The sequence below is a fragment of the Paramormyrops kingsleyae genome, chromosome 5 (genome assembly GCF_048594095.1).
Source record: "Paramormyrops kingsleyae isolate MSU_618 chromosome 5, PKINGS_0.4, whole genome shotgun sequence".
Classification (NCBI taxonomy): domain Eukaryota; kingdom Metazoa; phylum Chordata; class Actinopteri; order Osteoglossiformes; family Mormyridae; genus Paramormyrops; species Paramormyrops kingsleyae.
Genome location: NC_132801.1, coordinates 5347823 through 5375008, shown reverse-complemented (window position 1 = coordinate 5375008; position 27186 = coordinate 5347823). Strand labels below are relative to the sequence as shown.

The 27186-nt window shown below is 50.7% G+C and overlaps 1 protein-coding gene across 2 annotated transcripts in view; it reads right to left on the bottom strand.

The window, feature by feature from the left end:
* Window positions 1-27186, bottom strand: part of LOC111860604 (ras-related protein Rab-26) — a 54875-nt gene that overhangs the window by 14286 nt on the left and 13403 nt on the right. For both annotated transcript variants that reach the window (XM_023844438.2, XM_023844437.2), the window contains exons 4-6: window positions 26622-26663; window positions 26240-26306; window positions 19527-19579 (exon numbers count right to left, since the gene is read on the bottom strand). In XM_023844438.2, coding sequence (XP_023700206.1) covers window positions 19527-19579; window positions 26240-26306; window positions 26622-26663 — 162 coding nt within the window. The remainder of the gene's footprint in view (window positions 1-19526; window positions 19580-26239; window positions 26307-26621; window positions 26664-27186) is intronic.

Below are 27186 nucleotides of genomic sequence, written 5' to 3'. Positions count from 1 at the left end.
AGGGATCAGAATTCCCAAAAGTGCTGTTTATGCCGGAGCTCTGAATCCCAGCTTTCCTGACTGCTCTGTGCCGGACCGCCACCCTTGCGGGTCGAGCCGGGCCTTTGCAGTGGATGCAAAGCCACATGGACCTGACTGACATCCCGTGGCATGGGGGGGGAGGGGCTTAGCTGAGCTGGCCCCCTTCTGCCCTGCAGTGAAGACCATACCCCCCAGGTTCTCTGTAACCCCCCCCACAGGTGAAGGGGGGGAGGTAAAGCTGATCAGAGCTGCTGTGCCACCGAAGGGCATCCCATCCCTGGGACTGTTGTTGGCGGACAATGGACCCCCCCCCCCCGCGGAGATCAGCTATTACGCTTCTGCAGGACAGGAGATTCCCAGAATGCTGTGGACCGAGAAATCAGCTAAAACGGTTTCACTTCAGGTGAAAAAGGTGTTCTGCTCCTAATCATTCAGGATTTAGAAGGAAGGACATGCTCAGGAAATCCTGCTGTGAAAACACAGAACTACATAGCTGTGTTTAACTGGATATTCCACTGGAATACAAGCTACGCTCGGAAATTTTACTACAAAAGAATACCACTCACTGTGATATGAGGCTATGGACATGTTAGGCATATAAAAAAGGAATTGTTTCACTTTATCATTCATAGAGCTTGTACGTATTTATGGGTATTTACTGATGCAGGTTTAAGGTAAACGCCAGATTCCACAGCAGAAGCGGCACTTAACCGTCAAGTCCAGTTTAGAATCGAGTTCAAGATACAGTGGTACCTCAGACCTCGAACTTAATCCATTCAGAACTCCGGATGGAATTTTCCCCATAAGAAATAATGGAAAACCAATTAATTGGTTCCCGGCCCCCAAAAAATTACACCTAAGTATGTTTTTTTTAACATTTAAACACAAAATGAACCGGATAAAACAAGAAGAGCATATACTGTACTAAACCCATCTAAGCATATTTATCAAAACAGTCATTTGTAAAGTAAGAAAATAAATGTATCCAAACAATGTGTCCTGCCCCGATCATCTGCTCCTTCCGTGTGCCACGCTCCCTCATTAACCTCATGTGGAATCCCCGTGTGATCAGCTGTTTCTGGTTGTTGTCATTAGTCCTCTGTATTTCGTCCGCATTTCAGTTTGTTTCCCCAGTCTGGTCATTGTATTGTCCGTCTGCGTTTTGCCTGCCTTACCTGTAATTAAACCCCATATTCCCCGATACCCTGATGTCTGCACCTTTGTCTCCGTTCCGTCCCCGCTCGCTACAACAATGTTATTATAATTAAATGTATTAGTGTATTAGTCCGGAATCCGGAAGCCAGTGTAGACAGGCTAAGTCCTTGGATTGCCACCTTATCGTGGTGGAGGGGTTTGCATGCCTCCGTGAACCTGGGGGCTAGGTTGTCGGGGGCAATAGCCCCTGGTAGGGTCTCCCAAGGCAAAAAGGTCCCAGGGGAGGGGCCAGACAAAGAGCAATCCAAAAGAACCCCATGAAAAGGTCAAAAACTAAAGTCCCGTTTCCCTCGCCCGGACTAGGGTCACCGGGGCCCCACCCTGGAGCCAGGCCTGGGGGAGGGGCCCGTTGGCGAGTGCCTGGTGGCCGGGCCTTGGCCCGTGGGGCCCGGCCGGCCGGGCACAGCCCGAAAGAGGCACGCGGGACTGTCCCCAGGTGGGCCCACCACCCGCAAGGGGAATGTCAGGGGTTCGGTGCATTGTGGATCGGGTGGCGGCCAAGGGAGGCCCTGGCGGTCCGATCCCCGGCTGACAAAACTGGCTTTCGGGACATGGAATGTCACCTCTCTGGTGGGGAAGGAGCCTGAGCTTGTGCGTGAGGTTGAGAGGTATCGACTAGATATAGTCGGGCTCACCTCAACGCATGGCTTGGGTTCTGGAACCAATCTCCTGGAGAGGGGCTGGACGCTCTTTTACTCTGGAGTTGCGGCGGGTGAGCGACGCCGGGCTGGGGTGGGCCTATTGGTGGCCCCACAGCTCGGTGCATTAACATCGGAGTTTACCTCGGTGAACGAGAGGGCTGTTTCCCTGCGCCTTCGGGTCGGGGATAGGTCTCTGACTGTCATCTGCGCTTATGCGCCGAATGTCAGTTCGGAGTACCCGGCCTTCTTGGATTCCCTTAGCGGTATGCTATTTGGTGTGCCACGGGGGGATTCCATCGTTTTGCTGGGGGACTTCAACGCTCACGTGGGCAATGACAGTGTGACCTGGAAGGGGGTGATTGGGAGGAACGGCCTCCCTGATCTGAATCCGAGTGGTGTTCTGTTATTGGACTTCTGTGCAATGCATGGTTTGTCCATAACGAACACCATGTTCGAGCATAAGGGTGTCCATAAGTGGACATGGTACGAACATGCCCGGGGCTACAGGTCGATGATCGATTTTATAATCGTATCATCTGATCTGCGGCCTTCCGTCTTGGACACTCGGGTAAAGAGAGGGGCAGAGCTGTCAACTGATCACCACCTGGTGATGAGTTGGCTCAGGTGGCGGGGGAGAAAGCCGGTCAGACCTGGTAGGCCCAAGCGCATAGTGAGGGTCTGCTGGGAACGTCTGGCAGAGGCTCCTGTTCGCTGGAGCTTTAACTCGTGCCTCCGGCAGAATTCCGACTGCATGCCGGGGGAGGTTGGGGACATTGAGTCTGAATGGACACTGTTCCGGACCTCCATTGTGGAAGCGGCCGTACGGAGCTGTGGCTGCAGGGTGGTCGGTGCCTGTCGTGGCGGTAACCCCCGTACCCGATGGTGGACACCAGAGGTGAGGGGGGCCGTGAAGCTGAAGAAGGAGGCTTACCGGGAATTATTAGCCCGGGGGTCTCCGGAGGCAGCTGACGGGTACCGGCGGGCCAGGCGGAACGCGGCTCGGGCGGTCGCAGAAGCAAAAACCCGGGCGTGGGAGGAGTTCGGTGAGGCCATGGAAAGTGACTTTCGGTCGGCCTCAAAAAGGTTCTGGCAAACCATCCGGAGTATCAGGAGGGGGAAGCAGCTACTGGTTCCTACTATTTATAGTGGGGGGGGGGGCTGTTGACCTCACCTGGGGACATCATCCGGAGGTGGAAGGAATACTTTGAGGACCTCCTCAACCCTGCCTCAAATACATCTACGCACACTGCCTTTGAGACATCTGAGGGCACAGAGCCCGAGGGTGCTGGGGGGGGGGCTTGTCCATCACTGAGGCTGAGGTGGCCGCGGCGGTTAAACAACTCCGTGGTGGCCGGGCCCCGGGGGTGGACGAGATCCGCCCGGAGTACCTGAAGGCTCTGGATGTTGTGGGGCTGTCGTGGCTGACACGCCTTCTCAACAGTGTGTGGAGGTCAGGGACAGTGCCGCTGGATTGGCAGACCGGGGTGGTGGTCCCCTTATTTAAGAAAGGGGACCGGAGGGTGTGTTCCAACTACAGGGGGATCACACTTCTCAGCCTCCCTGGGAAGGTCTATTCCAGGGTACTAGAGAGGAGGGTGAGATCGATAGTCGAATCTCGGATTCAGGAGGAACAATGCGGTTTTCGTCCTGGTCGTGGAACACTGGACCAGCTTTATACCCTTGCAGGGGTACTGGAGGGGGCCTGGGAGTTTGCCTATCCAGTCTACATGTGTTTTGTGGATTTGGAAAAGGCTTACGACCGGGTTCCCCGAGGTGCTCTGTGGGGGGTGCTTCGAGAGTATGGGGTCCGGGGTCCACTGTTGTGGGCGATCCGGTCCCTGTACGAACGGAGCAGAAGCTTGGTCCGCATTGCCGGCAATAAGTCGGACGGGTTCCAGGTGCGTGTTGGGCTCCGCCAGGGCTGCCCTTTGTCATCGGTCCTGTTTATCATATTTATGGACAGGATTTCTAGGCGCAGCCAAGGCGTCGAGGGTGTCCAGTTTGGTGACCTCAGGATTGCCTCGCTGCTTTTTGCAGACGATGTCGTCCTGTTGGCTTCATCTGCTGGGGATCTCCAGCAGGCACTGGGGCGGTTCGCAGCCGAGTGCGAAGCGGCAGGGATGAGGATTAGCACCTCCATGTCCGAGACCTTGGTTCTCAGCCGGAAACGGGTGGTTTGCCCTCTTCGGGTTGGGGAAGACGTACTGCCTCAAGTGGAGGAGTTTAAGTATCTCGGGGTCTTGTTCACGAGTGAGGGTAGGCGAGATCGGGAGCTGGATAGACGGATCGGAGCGGCGTCTGCAGTTCTGCAGGCGCTTAACCGGTCCGTTGTGGCTAAGAAAGAACTGAGCCAAAAAGCCAAGCTCTCGATCTATTGGTCCATCTTCGTCCCTACCCTCACCTATGGTCATGAGCTATGGGTAATGACCGAAAGAATGAGATCGTGAATACAAGCGGCCGAAATGAGGTTTCTCCGCAGGGTGTCTGGGCTCTCCCTTAGGGATAGGGTGAGAAGTTCGGATATCCGGGAGGGCCTCAGAGTAGAACCGCTGCTTCTTCACGTCGAAAGGAGCCAGTTGAGGTGGTTTGGACATCTGGTACGGATGCCTCCTGGGCGGCTACCCGGAGAGGTTTTCCGTGCATGTCCTACAGGGAGGAGGCCCCGGGGCAGGCCCAGGACTCGCTGGAGGGATTATATCTCTCAGCTGGCCTGGGAACGCCTCGGTGTCCCCCCCGAGGAGCTGGTGGAGGTAGCTGGGGAGAGGGAGGTCTGGGTGCCTCTCCTGAAGCTGCTGCCCCCGCGACCCGAACCCCGGACAAGCGGCAGATGATGGATGGATGGATGGATGAATAAGAAATCTATTTTTAAATGTATTTTATTATATAATAATTACTGTTACTGTCCATCATTGTCTAAATGTATTTTTACTGTCTAAATATATGTATTCAGTTAGTGTAAACATGCACGATGCTATCACAGCGAATGCGAGGCTGAGACTGAAGCGTTACTCTTTGTTTCCGCTGAGAGACGTGCCGCGTGACTAATTTCCGTGCGCACATGTTATCTTAGGTCGGCGTTCACGGTTTGACTTCTGAGACTCAGATCTGAGACTTTTTTTCCGAACTGGTTGGTTCAACTTTTAAGAAATTCGAGTTCTAATGAGTTCGAGAACTGAGGTACCACTGTATTGGTCCTTTCATTCAGAGCCTTACATAGTCAGGCCCCGCAGTACATAACGGACCTGGTACATCCCTATTCGGCTGGTCGTGTTCTAAGTTCCTCTGATCAGGGACTCATTGTTGTTCCTCAAACAGAACTTAAAACACGTAGTGATCCGCCATTTAAAGTTATCTTCCGCCATTGCTGCGTCTTGCAGATTCTGTTGAATGTATTAAAGGGTAGCTTTTTTTCAGGTTTTTGGTAAAATGTGAGCTGATCTAGTGAAATCGTGTTTTGTCTTTTTTAAATAGGTTTTATGTGTTTTCTCTGTTTTGTTTTATGTTTTTGTTTTTGCATTTTAGTTTTGTACAGCGCTTCGTGGCTGCTTTGTCTGCGAAAGGCACTTAAAAAGTAAAGTTTACTTACTGCGGCCTGCTAACCCCAACCACATCTGCCGTCTAACCACTTCTGGGAACAAAAGCGCGCGTGCAAGGGAGTGTCGTGGAGCAGGCGTGCATGGGAGTGTCGTGGAGATGTGAAAAGGCACTAGGAAAGTCAGAAGCATCGCAATTACAGAGGAACGTGATCGTGAAGGTTTCACGGAATCAGATAAAAATATGTCTCTGGCAAAACAGAAACTGAACAGAGGGGAGACGTAAGTGGACGTAAGGAGCAGAGGACGCCAGCGTAGGCGAAGTGCTGTCATAGCGCCATCGTGTGGAGCACCCAGGCAGGCTAACCACCCATAGGCACCTACCGGATCCCTCTGTCACATAAATAGCTCAGGCTAATCAGATGGGCCCAGAGCATGACTGCATTGCATGTCGTCTAAAATTTAACTGTCATCGAAGGATGATGAGATGAGCCAAGAACACAGTAATGTGAAGTGAGATCCGAACTCAATCAACCGAGCCCGGACCTCCACATATTGGCAAGACATCCTTCAGTCTCTGATACTGTTCATGATAATCAATTGTGCACAGATGTTAACATGCTTTGTCATTTAGGCTAATAAAGCGAGCCCAGAGCAAGGCAATACAATATGAGATCCAAGTTCAGAGCCTGTTCAGGCTAATCAAGCGATCCCAGAGCAAGTCAGCTTGGAAGAACAGCCTCCAATTGCAGACTCAACTCAGAATAATGTATTGTGCTCAGATGATGGCACAACCAAAGGGCTTGCACGTAGAGTTTCTCAAGCAGGCTGATCAAGCGAGCCCAGAGCTCAAGAGAACATATTTACGCGCAAAACTCTATAAAACTATAAAAGGAAAAAACTGAACATCATCAATATGTATGAAAAAGTCAGAATTTCACAGTATAACGTCTTCCACTGGGTAGGACAAACACGTCAAAAACAGCACAGAAAACAAAACGACGAGAATCTAGGTCGTCTCCCGTAGGATGTTCTGGGATGAGTCCGCTGTCGCTAAACAGTGGACGAAGGCTCCCCCCCCCGGCGAAAAGTGACAGGGGCCCCGGGCTTCAAATGAAGCGTCCAATGGCCTGGGGGGGGGGGGGGGTGGCTGATCCCCAATCTGCTGGGACAGACACACACACACACAAAGGAGCATCCCGGTTTGACTGTACAGGCCCCCCATCAAGTCTCACCCTAATTAATCATCCTTAACAGCAGCCTGTTGCGGACTGCAATGGTTGTTGGCTAAATAAATCTGTCTTTATTTAATTATAAATTTGATGAAGACTAGATCACATTTTAGGAGCCAGTCATGCAGAAATACGGATAACGCCAGAGGCTCACTTTATTTCTCCAAGCAATTCTGCCAGAGAAACCTGGAAACTGCATTTAATAGCAGAACACAAATCGATGTTAAACCCCACACCCCTTATCCAGGCACCGGTGGTGTTTACTGCCACTAAAATCACCCATTTGCCTGGGGCCCCTGAGGTTTGGCGGCCCCTATAGGCCAAAAACTACCACTACACTAAGTGAGGCCTCAAGTACAGCAGCTGGATGATGAAAAGATGGAAGGATGGATGGATGGATGGAAATCAGTGTTAATTTGAATTTTAATCTTTATTAACTGCTTGCCGGGCACTCGCCTGGAGACCTGGAGGTAACAGGGTCTCATGCAGATCGAACCTTCATGTCATTCACTAATAAGACCGTCCCATGTGGCGCTCTGTCTGTCACACACACGCCTTGGCTTGTCCCCGCTGTCACCCCACCCACGCGAGCGTCACCACCACGGAGGGACACTGACAGATTCCAAGCTGCCGCTCAGCCCTCGAACCCCCACGCCGTCTCAGCGGGAATGGGCTCATTTCCCAGCATGCACTGCTGTCTGCTTTTGGTCACGCTCCTCTCAAACCCGGGGGGCTCCTCTTCCTCGTGGCGGGGGGGGGACACACTCTCCTAAAACCTAATTGCAGAGGTTGGAGGGACCTTCTCGTTCATCCTGAGAGGAGGTAAATCCATCCACCAGGAGGACATGCTTCTCCTGTCCTGGGAGGCAGGATGACGGGGACTGTCCCTCCGAAAATGCCGGCAGGAACTGGACCAAACCAGCGCCGGGATTCGCAGGGTGATCGGACCAATCGGCGGTGAGCAGGACAGCGGTGTTTCAGTCGAGGGCTTAACGCAACATGCGAAGCATCTAGCATCTTAAACACGGCAGAACCCAGACATCAAATCACGCAAAACATTTAGCTCCTTCTGAGAATTCTGTGTCATACTCTGACATTAAAAGACTAATAATAATAATAATCCCATAAAAAGCGACCACTAGACGCCAGTAGACGGCTGATGCTGTATAATAATAGATCTAATTCTTCTGCTGCTCTTCTGTAAGTACATATCCAGTAGAGTCACAGTCACGCGGGGGGACGTGCCCCGGACAGGACGCCGTCACGGGGCGTGGGGGGACATGCAAAGTCCACATATATTCAAACCCCCCCAGTCCCAGAGGTATGACGCGACAGTACTAACCACTGCGAAAATTCTTAAAATATGGCGGCACCGGATTTCCAACCGGGGATATTTCTTCCAGACCTGAAGGGATCAGCAAATACACCTACAAGTGTTCTAGTTCCCCTCTATAATGCCCCCCCCCCCCCCCCCCCCCGCTGAACCAGCTGTGCTACGCTCATAAACACGGTCTGGTTTAAATCCTGACAGTCACAAAATTTTAATAGATCACAAACCGATTTCTGAAAGTGTTACTTGCGCACATAAAAACTACCTTTACTGTATAGTTTGTGGGATGCCATAATGTTTGTTTATTTTGCTTTGTTTTATTAAAAACATTTCGCTTAGCCGGGATACTCCCCAAATGCCATTTCTTCGTTCTTTCATGACGTTCCTTTCTAAAAACCTTCAACTGCCAAAGAAAACTGATGCTATGCTTATAGGAATCTGCCATCCCCATAAAAATGGAAGCACATAATCATACTGATGCATTGTGTTGCTATTTTTATGTACAGCAGGATAGTTCGAGCGAGACGTTTCCGGAAGTTCCTCCACTTCTCTTATTTTAAGGCTATATGGCAGCTCGGGGCTGGTCGCTGTTCTTATTGGAATCTGTACCTTCTGTATTTATTTGTTTGTTTGATTTATTTATCTGTTTGTTTGACGGTTCGGCTGGACACTGCTATTGCTGCGCCATAAAACTCGATTGCTTGTATTTTATGCACAGTAATATTTTAAATACTTGAAGGCTACATGTTAACAGTTATTATAAAATGTTAATTTTATCTAGTTCTATTTAATGTTTATTTTCATTTTATTATACCTATTATTTTTTTCATGTCTCTGGTACTGCAACTGGAATGTTGTGTGATAAAAGTTGTTTGTATTTTAAACACAATATTGTTTGTTCTAAATAACTGAAGGCTATATGCTGCTCAATGTTTTAGTACCAATTTACTTGACAGGGGACAAATACTTAGTTACTACTGAAGTACAAATCATGAGCAAAACATATGTTACGATTTCTTAATGATGAACAAACATGAGATCAGTATTTCACTTGTGTTATTCATGACTTGTTCCTTCGGTGGTTCACAAAGATCTACCAAATGAACAAATCCAGTAATAAATCCAGTAACTGCTTGAAAAAAATATCATGATTCATTAATGATGAACGAACGCAAGATCATTATATAACAGACTTAGTTTGTGGTTATTTATTACATAAGTAACAGCATAATGCTATTATTTGTGCTCCCACAAGTAAAGTGTTACTGATGTTTTTAACAAAGGACTGAACGTTGAAGTTCGTTGGATTTATTGTTTTGTTTTTGATTTACCACCATGGTATCAAATCGGGTATCGGAAATCCTGAAATTTCACTGGTATTGACTCCTTAATTATAATGTAACTCATTCATTCTAGGTTTCAGGCACTGGCTGGGCTACTGGTCACATGATGCTACCCTTGACATACGAGTATTAGAGGTACGGAAACAGGGAGGGGATGGAGTTATACTCATCCAGCATTTAGACCCTTAGTTGATGATTCCATACTTGGGCCTCGAACCTCTAGCCTCCTCCGTCTCCCTTGGCACCACAGTGAATGGTGCAGTTACGCCAACAAACAGACAGGGGGCAGTGTGAAATGCAGACCCAACCAGTCCTATGACTAAGAGTTTTTAAGTTTGGGTGCAAAGCCTCAAACCAAATGCCATCAAAACTGCACCTGGTACCATCGTCCAAATCGATGGCAATTTCCTAAATGTCACTGCAGTGGGGCTGACTGAAGAGGACTTGTGTCAGGGATGATAACGAGGACCTTTCTAAGAGCCAGGAAGGACTGACGTGACATCTTGGAGGGTCAGAGGGGTCACCTCAAAGAAAGAGGAAAAACAACAGCAGAAAGCAAATAGAGGACAGTGAGCGGCGTGAGCCAAAGCGCTCGTATCAGGCGGCTGATCCACCGGCTCCCTCCCTGCCCTCCTCCTCAGCCCTCCTCCTCAGCCCTCTTCCCTGCCCTCCTCCCCAGCCCTCCTGCTCCTCCCTCCTCCTCAGCCCTCCTGCCTGCCCTCCTGCTCCTCCCCAGCCCTCCTGCTCCTCCCCTCCTCCCCAGCCCTCCTCCTCCTCCCGACGAGGGACAACAAGAGAAACAGAAAATCCATTTTCCTAATTGACAAAAAGTCAAATGGGGAAAAAGAAAATGGGAAACAAAGGAGAGCAATGAATTGCAAACAGGTCCCAGCAAGGTGTGGGATCTGACCCATAAGTGTTTCAGGGGTGGCGGGGGTTCAGTCAGTGGGGGGAGCTCAATTTCCAGCGAATCTGTATCCTTAATGAGGACAGTCCCTCGGATCTATGCTTAAAAATTACATGTTGCATCACATTTCATTTCTTTAGCAAATGCTTTGGATGAAAGTAACATATTTTTTGAGAAAATAATTGGGGGTTTAAGGGCCTCATTCAGGGGCCCAACAGGGAAACCATGCTGCTGATCTTGGGGTCCAATCTGATCAGACACAGAATTAACCACTGCAACACACATCACTGCAGCACTGCGTAGCGATGCCCATCGCCACATGCACTCACTGTACATATATAAACACTTATTTACATGACCTGACACTTTACTGCCAACTGCACATTATTTATGATTGTTTGATGTTTTGTCTCTTTATGCTTAACACATTATAGCTTGGATCTAGGCAGCCGAACATTTCACTGCACACTGTATAACTGACTGTGCCAAATAAAACTGATTCGATTTTAGAAGGGTTGCGCGGATGATAATCTGCTTCACTCCAGGGGAGCGTAAATGGTTAAAACAAGGCGAAACATAAAGACACGACTGAGTGACGAGCGACGTGGAAAGGAGGAAGAGAACAGAGAGAAAGCAGTGAAAAGACAGTGGGGAGACGGTACCAAGGCCAGCCGGGACGAGCCCTGGCAGTGCTGGGTTTCTGTAACTACGACTGGGATACTGTTTTATTTACAAGGACATTGTGTTCTGAGAGAGTCGCCCCTAGTAACGGAACATTAGGTTAGGTCACATTGCTGATCTGTGCTTCCCGCTGTATAAATATCTATAACAAATATTTCTAGGTGTGTTCACTCCCAGTGGGCATGGGGGGCTGTTACGCCCCCACATGAATAAAGATGGTCTTTGCAGAAATCTCCACAGATCTCCTAATTATTCCACAACAGCACTCAGGCATTCAAGGCCAAACAAAGTTTTTATTTCTGGGGGGTGTAAAGAAGTGGGGGGGGGGGGGAATTCAAACAGTGTATGAATCAGAGTGGGGGGGTTATGTTTCTGTGTATTACTGTGTGTGCGGGGTAGAGAGGACCGAGGTGAGCAGGGCAGCGCCGCGCCAGCAGGGGGCGCCCTATGGGCGCTGGGGTGAAAACACGTCACACTGGGCGTGTCGGTGGCCCGAACATAAGAAAGTTACAAACGAGAGGAGGCCATTCGGCCCATCGAGCTCGCTTGGAGGGAATCAAACTAATAATTTAAAGTTGGCAGGATCTTGTCAAGTTCAGATTTGAAGGAACTGAAGGTTTTATCTTGCACTAGCCCGTTGATCAGACTCTCTCGCAGATCCAAACTAAGCCTCACTAGCTTCCAAATGTGGCTGCAGATTCTTGAATTAGGGCTTTGAAGCGAAAGTTTGGCTGAACAGCATCCAGACCTGTTAGAATCTTATACAGCTGGCTGACGCGCTCCTCGCCCACCCCCCATGCGATTCCCGCTCTTCTCCACGCTCCTGCATCGGGTCACGCTCCACGCTCGGGTCACCGTCTCGCCATCAAAGCCGCTCTGTGCGTGAACAGCAGCCCCGGCACATGGACACAGAACGTGGTGATGTCATAGGTGGGCGGGCCTAGACTCAAGGAGGCGGAGTCATGGTCCCTTTGCTGAACGGTCATGTCCCTACGGTTGTGGTTCGATGCATTCTGTCTCCGTGATGAACACGTCCTCTAGCCGTCCCAAACCAAAGCATATTGAAAGCACCACCCTCAATGAAGACCAGCAGCTGGGAAAGACAGGAAATGACAGGTATCTCTGAGGCAGGGTCTCTTTATTGGATCCCCCCCGAACTCACCCAGCCGCCTCAATAGAACACTCCCTCACCACTGGAATAGCAGTACTCTCTGCCTAAGCAGCCAGTTCAAACCATAACAAATTCACATTAGCGCACATGCTGTTCATGGTAAGATGGTTACATGCAGTATTGATGTTTATCACATGGTCTAACTGACCCACGGACAGCCCATATGCATATGCACGGGGAAGTCAAGAAGCTAATGAGCACCAATGCAAACTTTGAAAAGTCAAAGCGGTTAACGCTCCGGATCTGCAGCCAGCCACCCTGCCACGCGGTAATCGCTCTCTGCAAAAACGCGGCGCTGCGGCCGGCATGCTAAGCTAACCGATAACGCCGTCTCCACTGGCATCCTTCAGTGGTGGCTGCTCACTTCTGATTGGTTTCCTTAGATAAGCGCTTGGTGTTTATTGGATAGATAAGCCACTGTGGGTGGGACCTCAGCCAACATCCATCCATCCTGGTGACACGAAGCCCTGAAGGTGTCCGCCTCGTCTCAGGCCATGTTGTACATCACCGTGCACACATCTGTGAGCGCGTGTCTGTGAGCGCGTGTCTGTGAGCGCGTGTCGGATTTAGCACAGGAACAACCCTAATAGCTGAGGTTTATATGCTGAGGGACTCCTTGTGTATAGTTTGGAATGTCTGTACATTAGTGCAGTCAGCTGGCACATTTTATACCTCTGCTCAGCACATAAGACGACAGACGGCATCAAAGGGAATATCGCGACCAGGGACAATGTCAGTCTTTAAACAAACTACTAGTGCCACTGAATCAAAAGGCTTGAATTTGTTTGTGTTGCTGATGAGTGCAGGATTGAAGCTGTTTTACAAAGTAGAGGTTTACTTGTCGAGTGTCAGCTACTGTAATTGCTCTGCAGCATTACAGTATTGAAGAGCAGCATTACAGTATTGAAGAGCAGCATTACAGTATTGAAGAGCAGCATTACAGTGGCGTTTCACTGACGTCACGCGTAAAGTGTCTCCCCGCTGACTGTGGCTGTGACCCTGAGTCTGAAACAGAGAACGGCAGGACCCAAGAAAAGGAGGGAAGTCTGAATGAACGCAACGAAACAGGCATCAGTCAGATGCCCTCGGCTCTGACTTTACAATCAGGCACCGGTAAAGACGGGTCCAGTGATCAGCCACGGAGTCCAATCCGCACCGCATCCCAGGTAGCGATACGGAGAAGGGGATGGTATCAGGGGATGAAGGAAGAATGTTCTGTCTGGTGAAAGAAAAGTAGAAAAAAAAACTGCAAATTATAAATACTTGTTCAACGCAGCAAACTTTCTGAGGCGTGAAGCTGTTATCTCACTTGCATGGGACTGAGACAAAATCAAAGTGACAGAAACCCTGTCAATTTAAGAAAAAACGAAGAAACGCCAAGTGGCACCGAGTCTATCAATCATTCTGCTTGCCCCCCACCCCCCCCATCTGTCCTAAACCTGCAGACCAGGCGCTTATGGTGGACCGGCTGTACGTGCAGTGTGGGCTCTCATGCTGGTTATTGCTGGGATTGCGCTAACAAGGGCTACGGCCCCGGGTGCGACTGGAGGGGAGCTCAGCGCCTGCAAACTTCCATAAGTAAACAAGTCCCACGCCGCTGTGTTTCTCGGACACCCCCCAGGGTGTCGCGCACACTGCAATCACCCTGCGCTGCCAAACTAACGAACACTGCGGAATGGCAGGGGGCAGTGGGGGCGTGATCCATTTAACGCCAGCCGTCCGGCCTGAGCCCAGCTAACCGTGATCAGATTAATCACTAAGCCAGGGACGGGCAGGGTCATGCGGGCGGGCGCAGGGACGAAGGGGATGTACTTCTGAATGCTGTACAGTACACACTGTCTGGGGAGGAATAACTACAGTAAATACACAGTCCATTAACGAGTAAATACACAGTCTACTGACGAGCAAATAAACAGCACATTAATGAGTAAATATGCAGTGTGCCGATGAGCAAATAAACAGCACGAGTAAATACACAGTGCGCCGATTGAGCAAATACACAGCACATTAATGAGTAAATACGCAGTGTGCCGATGAGCAAATACACAGCACATTAATGAGTAAATACGCAGTGTGCCGATGAGCAAATAAACAGCACATTAATGAGTAAATACGCAGTGTGCCGATGAGCAAATACACAGCACATTGAGTAAATACGCAGTGTGCCGATGAGCAAATACACAGGACATTAATGAGTAAATACGCAGTGTGACGATGAGCAAATACACAGCACATTAATGAGTAAATACGCAGTGTGACGATGAGCAAATACACAGCACATTAATGAGTAAATACGCAGTGTGACGATGAGCAAATACACAGCACATTAATGAGTAAATACGCAGTGTGACGATGAGCAAATACACAGCACATTAATGAGTAAATACGCAGTACTGATGAGCAAATACAAAGTCTATTGATGAAAAAATACACAGCCCATTAAAATGTAAATATAATCTACTAATGAGTAAATGAGGTCAGTGATGTGTAAACACAGTCTACTGATGAGTAAATACATAGTCCACCTATAAAAATAAATAATAATAATAATAATTTTATTTGTAAAGCACAAGGATACTCTCTTATTTTCCTCCAAGGCTAAAATGTCATCAGTCACAAAAAAAGGGGCGGGGGGTGGGGGGTTGGGGGTGGACCAATATATGCTCATTCAGTGATTTGTAGTTCTGGGTGTCGATGAGTATGTCTGTGCGCATGTGAGAGAGACCGACAGTCCATGATATGTCGGTACAGATGTCTTTCTTGTCATCATTCCACAAACATTGCAGTATGACTACAATGTACAAAACATTTGTATTGTATTAGGGATTATAGGTAATATAGAGACGACTTAAACTATACAGGAGAATGGGAGCAACTCATATGCAAATACTGCGGCAATTTGTAATAAGGGATTGAGCATTCGCTGCGGATTTTGGTATCTGCGGGGGTTGGGGGGGGGGCTGGAACCAATCCGCCGTGGGTACAGAGGGCCGACTGCGCGCACGCACATGCACGCACGCACACACACTTACTATAACGTATGCAAATACGCAAGTATGTATTAATGTCTGTAAGTTATTTATACGTTATGGAAGCTGCTTCTATATTGTGCTCTAAGTCACATGCACCATGACAAATAAAGCTCCAACCTCCCGATCCGTCGCCCCTGCCCCATATGTGAATCCAGTTGAGGCCTTATACGGGGGGGGGGGGGGAGCCGGCAGCTATGTCTCTCCCTGGCTGCCATCCCGACCGGAAGATCGGGAATCACACCCAGCAGCTCCTGATGACAGATGGACCCACGATCCCAACCCCCCCCCCCCCTCCGTATTTCCAGGACTCTCCACCACCTACGCACCCAACCTCACCTGTCAGCTAATCATAACGCCCCTGATCACGCGGCCATGCAGGTGGGGGGGCGTGGAGGACCTGGTTGGGAACCACAGCTCTGTGTGAGTGCGAGATTCACCAGAAGGCTTGCTGCCGGAGCATATTCACTGGAGGACTCTTCCTCGAGCGCAGACGACACCGCGATTCAAACCCGATACCTCAGGCGCCGCTGCGCAGCTCCAGCTCGAGTCTCACCCCCGTATCCAGTGGCATTTTAATTACATACAACGCAGGCGGCTTTTAAAATAAGTCCCATCCACTCCAAAACTCGGAGGAGGAGGAGGAGGAGAGTGCCACAGGAGAGTCTGCTCTGTAAATCCCGCCGGCTTGGGCCACATCCTTCCTCCAAGGGCCCCAGAAGATCACAGACACATCCGATGCCGCCCCCAAATTAACAGCGTGCGATGGACCATGTCGCCCTCATCTGCAGGATTGGGGTGGGCAGGCAGGGTCAGCTGCTGATCTTTCAGGGATTACCAAGCTAGGACAGAGGTTTTCGGGGGGGGGGGGGCACTGCTTTATTTTACTGATAATTACACTGAATGGGAAATTGTCCCATACAGGAATGGTCCACACTCCTCTCCCCATCTGACAATATTTAACTGTGTACAGTCTAGGTGGGACGTCAGGTTAACTGCCATCCTACTTCAGTGATCTTCTGGGATTTGAACCCAAAACCTTCTGACTGAACCCACAGCCTTGACATTTCCTTAAACACTAAGTCACCTGTTTGTAATCATGCCGAGAAGGTGACATTTCCCTCCAAAGCCTCCATCGTCAGGGTGAGAGCACTCGGCTGAAAGAGGGGCGGGGCCCCGTTTCCGACGGCGACCGAACCCGTGAGTGTGTCATGCGGCGAGCAACGTGACTCGCACCTCTGCTTTCCAAACTAGCGGAACAACGGGAGCCATGGAAACCGTGTGTGTGTGTGTGTGTGTGTGTGTGTGTGTGTGTGCGTGCGAGCGTGTGTGTGTGTGGGGGGGTTGGCTTCCGTTCAAACAGCAGGAGGCCTGGGATTCAGTCGATCCTCCATCACTCCCCGCCCATTGTGGGGGGGGGGGGGGGGGGACTTGTTATGCAAAACCACTCCGTGATTCCGAAATAGCCACCAATGACAGAATGGAAACAGCAAGGAGGAGAAGGAAGAAAAATGGGGGGGGGGGACCAGGCAGCTATGCCTGGTGGGGTGTCCGTACCCCCCAGCCAAACACACTCTGATCACTCGCCTCTGGGGGCTTCGACCTGACATTTAAATAATAATGCGGCCTTATCGCAGAACGACATTCCCAGATGTCTCTCCTGCTGCCTGGGGAAGTGAGAGAGATCCGCTAGCCCGGGCTCCGAATGCCCCCACCTGTGTGTGCGTGCGCGTGTGTGTGTGTGTGTGTGTGTGTGTGTGTGTGTGTGTGTGTGTGTGTGTGTGTGTGCGTGTGTGCGCGCATGCTTGCACCAGGCCAGGACAAGAAATAACGGCACTTAATTAGATCCTCAGAAACTTCAATAGCTGCAGATGCCTGGAAATGAAAGGGAGCTGAATAAAGTGGGAACAGCACGGGAGCCAATCAGGTTCAACGACACAGACCAATCAGGTTTGGCGATGGGGGCCACATTCGTACTATAACGATGAAACACACACACAGGTTTGTAATTATATCTTTGTGGGGACTCTCCATTCATTTCTATCGGGAAAACCCTAATCCCAACATGACACCCTTAACCCCCTACCCAGCCCCAACCTTAACCATAAGTAACCAAACAAAACACAAGACTTTTAAAATTTTTAGTTTTTTGATTGCATTTACAGATCTTTGTGGGAACCTGAAAAATGGTCCCCACTACATCAAAATAACAGGTTTTTATCACATTGTGGGGGGACATTTGGTCCCCACAATGTAATATAAATATAATCTACACAAACACACACACAGTGTCAGGCAGTGAGCTACGCTGGCCCTCGGAACCGGGTACGGACAAACCCGGCGACGATGGAGTAAGATAAAACGCAACTTTCTCGAGCCACGCTTCAAGCGAGATGAGAAAAACTTCAACAAGTCTGCTGATCCTTGAGCTGTTCAGAGATGTTAATCTCAAATTCTGAGGGGCGAAGATAAGGCCAAACTCGAGGACTATTTTAATACACAGCACTGGACTAAAATCTGACAGTCGCTGGGGAACACTTCAAACCAGTACTACGTCTTATTGTCTGTATATGCATTTCATTGCATGCTAATGAAAAATGTGCACGTGATTTCCTAGATTTCACAGCCATGCTGGAATCTGGGAATGGAAAGCTACTAATATGGTTAAGATGAGGCGCGCACAGTGTAATGGGAAGAGGCGATGCGGGACAAGGGTTCAAAGCGGGGCAGAGGTGGCTTAATGCTTAGGGAAGCGCACCTGTAATTAAAAGATTGCTGGTTCGAATCCCTGACCAGCAAAGTACCACTGAGGTACCCTGAGCAAGGTACCGCCCCGAAGCACTGCTCCCTGGGTGCTGAATTAGCTGCCCCCTGCTATGTCAAGATGTCACATATGGGTTAAATGCAGAGGACACATTTCGTTGTTGTGTGCTGTGTCATCACTGATCACTAAATTCTAAGAAGTGCCACATCTCATCACCGAAGGCTGTGTAGATGCTTAACCTCCGGCAACTCCAGGATTTTTATTTTTATTTTATTTTTTTAAAGGTGGAGGTCATAAGAATGACCAAGTTATTAGCTAATTATGTGTTTTGAATCAGTGTTTGATTGGAGGATGGGCACTCGGAGGGCCAATCAGCTTTCAGCTCTGGCCAGTGCCTCTGTGGGCACGCCCATATATAAGTCTGTGGTCTGGTCACTTTTGCTGACCCCTTGAAGGTGTGAAATATTTGTAAATGGGGGGGGGGGGGGGGGGGTAAAGTGCATGGGCCTGGGAGACACCCCGGGAGGGTGGGGGGAGATGTTTACCTCACTCAACATCCAAAAAACCAAGATGTCTCCCAGTCAGTGAGAGAGAAGTATACGGGAGCAGACTGCCGATCTTCAGGAGAAGCTTGCGGATACACCGGCAGAGCCGAGTCAGCGTCTGACTCACCCGCCTCGGAGGCCCGGGCCTGACCTAAGGCCGCCCCGGCAGAGCCGAGTCAGCGTCTGACTCACCCGCCTCGGAGGCCCGGGCCTGACCTGAGGCCGCCCCGGCAGAGCAGAGTCAGCGTCTGACTCACCCGCCTCGGAGGCCCGACCCATCACAGGTGGGAAATGCAGTGAAGCACGCAGCCGGACAGATCATATGGCACCGGCAGGCCATCTGGACTGAGATCGGCGTACCTGTAGGACCCCCCCCCCACACACACACACACGCACGCACGCCCAGGGCCAGTTTCACCACCGGCGCCCCCTGTTGGAGACTAAGTGAAATTGGCTTGCTAAGTCAACATTCCCTCAGAGAATAGCACCCTAGGCAGCCGCCTGTGTCGTAACTGATACCCCAGTGTTTACCTCTATTACCAAAGCCAGTCAGGTAGAGAAGCCTGCATCACGGTTATCACCTTGCGCCAGATCTGGCAACCGACATCTTGACCCATCCATAACCAGTGTGACCCCATAGGAACCACGATGGATCATCATGCATGGCTGCTGTACTTGTAAACTGCACTCTGTCAGGGTGATGCTCACCGCAGCATTCAGTGGACGGGAAGTTTAGAAAAGCGAACCTGATTTAGCCGGCATCTCGTTCAGGTTCTTCATACAATCAAGCCACAAGCACACAAACAAATACGGAACCAAAGGGGACAGGTGGGACCGTTTGTGGTGTCCCATGTCTGAGTGATACCAATCTTTGGGCACAGTCACCTAGACCATACTACAAGACTACCAGCGGAATATCTAGCAGGAAAACTATACTGTCTGGGTCAGGAAGTCCTGTAAAAGTTAATACTGTTAGAAAAAGTGTTCATATTTGTCCCTGAAAGTTTCTGTAGGAAAAAAAAGCTCATCCTGTCAGGCATCACCCACCCCGGCCTGCGGGGGCAGCGATGCGACGCGGCCCATTCGTCAAGCCCCTAGGCAGTGCCCGTCCTACCTGCATGTTGTCAAAAGACGATTTGTTGGTGACGTCGTAGAGCAGCAGGAGAGCTGGGGAGAGAGGAGAGCGAGAGTCACAAGCGCGGCCCGCGAGCGAGACGAAGACTGAAAGGCACAGGCACTCGGGGAATCACAATTCACCCCTCGACCCCACAAGTCACAAAACACAGACGCTCAACAACTTCGTGCCGTCCTACAGATCACGTGCTCAGCTCAGACGCTTGGGTCCTCTCCTTCTCCCGCTTCCTTTGGTGTGACGGGTCGTTATCTCTGAGCTGCTGCGTTACCAGGCTACTCGCCACGAACACACACGCCGGCTTCGGGATCAGGGGACCCCCGACCTCATCTACGTCTCTCAGACTTTGTTTCTGTATGTACAGTACCAATCAAAAGTTTGGACACACCTACCCATCAAAAGGTTTATTTGAACAATTCTCTACATTTTAGAATAAAGACATCAAAACTATAAAGCAACACGTGTGGAATTATGCACTGAGCAAAACAGGATTAAATATAAAAAAGTTGGGGAGCAGCTCTGTTGGTTGGCACTCAGAAGGTTGGCGGTTCGAGTCCCGTGGTCGGCAGAATGATCCCGCCATTGAGCCCTTAACCCCAACTGCCCCAGGGACTGGCTGCCCCTGCTGTCTCCTCTAAGCCAGTTCCATGAGGCGGCCTCCTGGGATGCTTTACCAGCCGTCCTGAAGGAGGTCCCACAGACACGCTGAGCACTCAGTGGCCGCTTTGCCCTCAGTCTCTGGTCAGACTCCTCCAGAACCATCTCTGCTGAGTTTGGGTCAGGTGGCCAGGTCATGTGACACAACACGATTCCTTTCCTTTTTAGGTGGCTTGGTGTGTCCAAACTTCTGACTGGTACTGTATGCTACTTACTGCAGTTAGTCATCCCTCTGATGGGGCCACCTCCAAAAATGCACATTATTGTGTATCTGAACTGGAACAGAGAGAGCCTGCAGCTAAAAGAATTTCGGTCCCAGGTGGGGTCATTATAAGAAACGCTTACTGAACCACAAAAGGAGGGAAGTATAATGTGATGAATCAGGAAGACAGGAGGGGGGGTGGACACGAGGCTGGCACATTGGACCCGGGCACGAGGCTGGCACAGGGGACCCGGGCACGAGGCTGGCACAGGGCGTCCGGGCACGAGGCTGGCACAGGGGACCCGGGCACGAGGCTGGCACAGGGGACCCGGGCACGAGGCTGGCACAGGGCGTCCGGGCACGAGGCTGGCACAGGGGACCCGGGCACGAGGCTGGCACAGGGCATCCTGCATCCGGGCACGAGGCTGGCACAGGGCATCCTGCATCCGGGCACGAGGCTGGCACAGGGCTTTGGCGCATGAGGCTGGGACTCGACTGGGGCAGAAACACCAGGAAAACTACACTGTGTTTGGTTTTTGCCTTAAACAAAGGGAAACAAAAACTGGAGGGATGGCACTTTAGGAGAGAAAAGATAGAAAGTGACAGAAACTAAACATCCATCCATCCATCCATCCATTCACATTTCGAGCCCTCATGCTGGTCAGGGTTACGGGGGCAGCATACACTACAGGCATGGTCAGTGAACCCAGCTGCACGTCATGGACTGCGGGAGGGAGCCAGGGTGCCCAGGGAGAGAACGCAATGCAGGCTCCGCCCACACAAGGGGGGCGGGCTCCAACACCCAGCTGTGGAGGTGTGAGGAGATGATAGACACAATGTCCCAATGCTACAGCAGGCTAATAAAAGAGAGCCTAAGATGGTGGGTGACTCCCCTGGGCGTTGGACCCGCTTCCGTTAATTAGTCCGCTGGGGGTCGTTCATTTGCAAAGGCTCCTCATCTTGTGTTACCTGGCAACCTGGACACAGGCCAGCCTCTCCAGGGCTAAACGATGCAAGAGTGCAGTGATCTCTAATTGAAGGCAATCAGTGAGCTTCATTAACTGGTCACCCTTCACGGGGTTAGTGTGTTACTGCCAGTCAGTCACCTCACTTCCGTCACTCACAGAGAGTCCCGCCTGTGATGTCGGCTGTTCAGGCTTCTCCTCCCTCCTGAACACCGCAGGAAGCATGGCGCTCAGTGTCTGCTCTTCAGTGTGTCTCTGGACGTTTTTCTGAAGCAGCAGTCGGAGGCAGAATGGTTGAGACCCAGACTGAGACCGGACCCATGAGACCTGGGCCTGGTTCTGCACTGATACTGAAGCTAGAACAGAGAACCTAGAAGTGTAATCTTATCGCTGTGTCTTGATGCATGGCCCAGCCCTATTGGGTTCAGACTCTGTGCCTGTGATCAGAAGGTCATTGGTTCAAATCCCCAGGCTGGCAGATTGATGCCTCTGTTGGGCCCTTGAACAAGGCCCTTAACCCGCAGCTCCAGGGCTGCTGCATGCTGGCTGACCCTGTGCTGTGACCCCCAACCTTATTCTGACCTGTATGTGCGTTTGTGTGTCTCATTAGAGGGTGAGATGGGGGAGGCGAAAAGAGAATTTTTCCTTACGGGGATTAATTAATAAGGCATTTCTATTATTCTAAACAACCTGGCAGTGGATTTGTAGATAAGACCCCCCCCCCCCCCGCTCATTTGTAGGCGGGACCCCTAAATCCCTCGCAACACCAGCTGACATTGCTCATCACCGTCTCCACTGTTCCCAAGCGAACTAGGGTACAAAATGTCCAACATTCCCCCGACGGCAGCTTCTGGTAAGGAACACAGGGTACGCCCACCCCCCCTACGCCCCCCCCACACACACACAGACACGTGAGATTCAAAGCAATCAGCACCTGCTCCAGTGGCCCATTGTTAATCAGAACATAGCTCCAAGGTCCATTACGGCCTATTCTCATGCCGGTGATTCACTCACAATGGGGCACAGAGCTAGCCAATCCCTTGCAGGGAAGCCCTGGTGCTAGCCAATCACAAGAAAGAAATGATTTATAAATAAAACAATTATTTTACAGGAAATAACCTCAATGTATTCTGCCCTCCAGGACACATATACGCTGCATGAGGTGGGGTGGGGGTCAGATCTGCCTCGCCTGTGGGGAAGGACAGGAAACACTAACAGAGTAAAAATTCAGACGGAGCAAAGTGAGTGAGAGGTTAATCAATCGACAAATTAGAGCCTGCCGAGAATGATCTATATGCTAATCCCATTAAACCATTATTGCCAGCAACGGATTCCTTGTTATCGTGCTGGTTTGCCTTACATCGTATGAAAGTCATTAATATTATCACCAATTGTCTCTTGATGTTTCACAGCCATCAGCGTTACGTGATGTCTGTCACAGCTCCGTGACCGCTTCATGTCATGGAAGAATGATGGATTCAAAACTGGCATCAACGTGGGACCATGAGAGAAACAGAGAGGATTGTGGGAGGTGTCTTAAAGGGGCAGGTCAGACAGCCACCCATCCCTTTAAGGCTCTACCTTGGGGACAAAATTTATGGGTGGACAAAAAAAGAACAGACGGCAAGCTTGAGTGGGACCCGGGGACAAAAAGGAGTTGGGATGGCCAAAGCAGGGAACTCAAACATGCAGCCTTCTGAGGTCCAGATAGCATATACGATTCAGCAATGCATGCCAATATTCACATTTAATATATGTAATATATCAGACGGGTTTATACAAAACAAGGTACAATCGATAATCAGGGGCACTGAGTCCCAGGAGCAACTGGGATTAAGGGCCTTGCTCAGGAGGTCAAATCAATCTGCCGATCCTGGGATTTAAACCAGCAACCTTCTGATCACAGGCACATTTATTCCAACTCCATCAGGATATGGGAGGGCTGCATACAAGTCCCTCCTTCCGGCGATGCTTTTTAGAACCTTTCTGCTCTGATTGTTTCCAAGGCGCTTTGATTTGGTGAAACAACAGGCGCCTATTAATGCCTGTGATGCAAATTAAATTAATCTGCATTCAAGGGGGCACAGACGGCGGCAGGGAAGTCGGGGGGGTGGAGGGAACATGAGACTCCCTATGCAAAGAACACGGGTACGAGTGCCTGTCACTGTCACTACTGGGGCACACAGGGGAAACTCACTACCCAGCGGCTGACATCCGTGCACCAGTAAGGCGGTGAATCTTCATTTTAAGTGTTGGGGAAGAGAACACCCCCCAGGCCAGCGAGGTAAATCTCCTCCAGGCAGAGCTGCTTACTTTTTTGGGCTCAATATCAGGGGGGGGAGGGGGGTGACCCAGGCAGTGGGCAGGTTCCTTGGTTCAATTGCGGTTACTCCCATCCCCCTCTCGGGGTTGGGTATGGGGGCGGGGCATGGATGAATGTGACATGGGGGCGGAGTATGGGGGGGGCATACCTGGCGCTGAGTGACCTCATGACCTCAGTTAATGTCAGCCTGCGGGTGCGAAGGCCTATTAATCGTCGAGTCGCTGATCCCGTTTTCACGGCACCTTGATCTCATCACGACACCATTATAATTAGGCAAAAACAAGCATGGGCCGGCAGTGTCGAGAAGCGAGGCCCCGCCCCACTGAAATGGAAGCAGGAGCCAATGGGAACCCTAAGCTATTAGGGTTAGGGGTGGGGTTAATAAAAAGGTAGGGGGGGGGGGGGGGTTAGTACACTGGGAAAGGGGGTTATTCTAAGGGCCAAGAAAGGAAAACAAAACCGACCATACAATCAGCCATGCAACCCCCACCACGGCAACTGGGACAAAAACACGTTTTTCCTTGTTTACTCCTGCGCTCCAAAAGTTTAAAATTTCTAAATTAAGCAATTCACTTGTGATTAAAGTGCACATTCTAGACTATAAATTGAGGGTATTCGTGTACATTTCGGTCTCACCATGAAAGCATTACAGCCCTTTATATACACAGTCCCCCATTTCAGGGCTACATAATGTTTGGGCCATTTGGCTTCGCAGCTGTTGTGATAACTCAGGCGTGTTTAATTGCCTTATCGGTGCGGCCGTGAGCTACCCAGGCTTGCTGCTAGGCGTTCGGTCACCTTTGGAGTCCCCAGCTGCTATGAGGGCCAGAGGTCTGTCTGTCAAAGTCAAAGAAGCCATCATAAGGCTGAAAAACAACTGGTTGGAATGTCATTAAGAAGGAGGAGCGCAGAGCTCAGTAACTGCAAAGGGACTGGGAGGCCAGAAGAATCTGCACCACAGAGAAGAAAAATCCCCAAACGCCGGTCCAACAGATCAGAATGTCTCTAGGAGGCAAGTGTGTCTGTCAGAGACTAATATCTGCAGAAGACTTTAGGAACGGAAACACAGAGGCTGCAATGCATGAGGCAAACCAGTAGTTAGCCAGAAGAGGACGGTCAGATTACAGGTCTCAAAAGTCTGCAAAATTCTGGAAAGATTAATCCGTATCAGAGTGATGGCAAGAAGAAAGAGTAGAGATGAAAAGGAACCGCCCAAGATCCGAGGCGTGTATGACTGCCACAGGCTCCGGTAAACATCTTCACTGAACAGTCTGGCAGTCGCACAATGAATTCTGAGGTGCACAGAAACATCTAACCGACTCAAGTTCAAGCAAATGTCTCCAAATTCATCCTAGAGCAAGACAATGACCTCAAACATACAGCGAAAGTAATGGCCCAGTCAGTCACCTGACCTGACCCCCAAGGACCGTGCCACGCCTTGCATCTGCTGAGGAGGAAGCGGAATGGGGACAAGCCCCCGAATCAAGCAGGAGCTGAAGGCCGCTGCGGAACAGGGAGGATTCTCAGCACCTGGAGATGCCCATGAATCGCAGACTTCAAACAGGAACATCCAACTATGTATAAAATGGGCTGCAGTTCCTACATGGTGAAACCGAAATGTATGCAAATACCTTTAAAGTGCAGAATGTGTGTGTGTGTGAAGTGATGAGGCTCAGTGCACCTCCTGACTCGCTCACGCTAACGAGCAACGGCCCCCCAAAGCGCCACGCAGGCAGTAAATATTTCACTCCACAGGCTCTAAAATCAGTTGGGGCTGAATTAAAGCCAGATGATTTCCACCGTGCAGATGAATGGCTTAAACCGACTGACTGGCTTTAATCGAGCTTATCTGCTGGGCATCACCAGCCACGCGGACGAGGCGCGGATGCTAACGCGGATTCAGAGATGTCGTTTCAGCAGGAGGGGGGCAGCAGTGGCACCCCACCCCCACCACTCGCATCCCATCTCTCAGTGACTCTCTCCTCTCCATGAAGCCGACGCAGGGAGATACCTGCATTGCCATGGCGATTCCCAGGGGACAAGGCCACGCCCTCTTCACTCCCATTGGTTAATTATCCTCAGTGGAATGGGTTAGAAATGCCATTCGCGTGTATGGATGGGGTATAGATATAGAAAACTAGACTTACTAGCTCTACCGACAAAGGCAAACCAGTTGCTCTTCACAATCTGGATCTATGTTCCAATATCCATAATGTTTTTGCAATGGGAGCTAAGTGTTCTGTCACTCTGCAAGCATGCTGCCATCATGGCTGAGCCTCAGGCAGGATTACAGTGCTGATTACACACAAAGGGGGGCGCTATTATGAGCAGATAGCATTCAGAGGGCTGGGTGCCAGACTGGGGGGTAGGGGGCTCAGAGCAGTGACAGGCGCTGAGGGTGTGTGTGTGTGTGTGTGTGTGTGTGTGTGTGTGTGTGTGTGTGTGTGTGTGGGGATGGCTTCAGGTGGGGAAATGGGATCCCATACACAGTCATACAGGGAGGAATGGGGGAGGGGGGCAGTGGGAGGGGGTCCGGCAGCAGGCTCACCGTGGGCGTCACGGTAATAGGCGTGTGTGACGCTGCGGAATCGCTCCTGTCCAGCCGTGTCCCAGATCTGTGGAGAGTGGGGAACAGGAACAAAAACAGGGTGAAAACCACAAAAACATGGTAAAAAAAACACAAAAACAGGGTAAAAAGCTCCAGCTGTGCGATTAAACACACCAGAACACCCCCTGGGGGAGTCGCCCCCGAACGCAGTCACCTAGCCCTCTGATGGGCTGACGGAGGGCCCTGCTGGGGTCAGGTGCCCCCCCCGCTAATCAGCGAGTCCCACATCCTCCCTCTCTGCCCCCCAGGCTCTCAGCCCCAGAGTGTCTAACAAAGTGGCTCTTCAGCCCCAGATCGGAGACCCCCTCCCGTCCATCCTCACCTGCAGCTTCACCTTTGCCCCGTCGATGTTCAGCACTTTGTTCTGGGAACAAAAAAGAACAGAAAAGCACGTTGGATTAAAACGGTCACCGAGGAGATAATGAGGTAAAACATCTTAGATTGCTGGGCCCTTCTCTCATTGGCTGCAGGTGGAGATGATGTCACTGGCAGTGCAGTGCGTCTTACCTGGTTCCACCCTGCAGTGACCCCGCCTCCTCAGTCTTGGTCATGCCACAGACCCCCCCCCCCCGAGACCTGTAATTCTGCCCCAGTTACCATGAGCATTGCTGCGGCTGGGCAGTGGTGAGTGGGGACCAGGTTGGACCCAAAGGCAAACTTTATTAATATATATTAATATAACAAAGCCTGACGGCTGCTATTCAGCAGTTACTGCACTGTGCTGCACCCCTTCCCTCCCCTGGCCTCTGTGGCTCAGATACAGTAATGACCGAAACGGTGAACTTAAAGGACCACAAGCTGCTCCCCAGCATGTGAACACATCACACTCAGGACACGAGAGCGGCTCCCGCTGATTGCACCCGCACAAGTACGTGACCAGCTCCAAT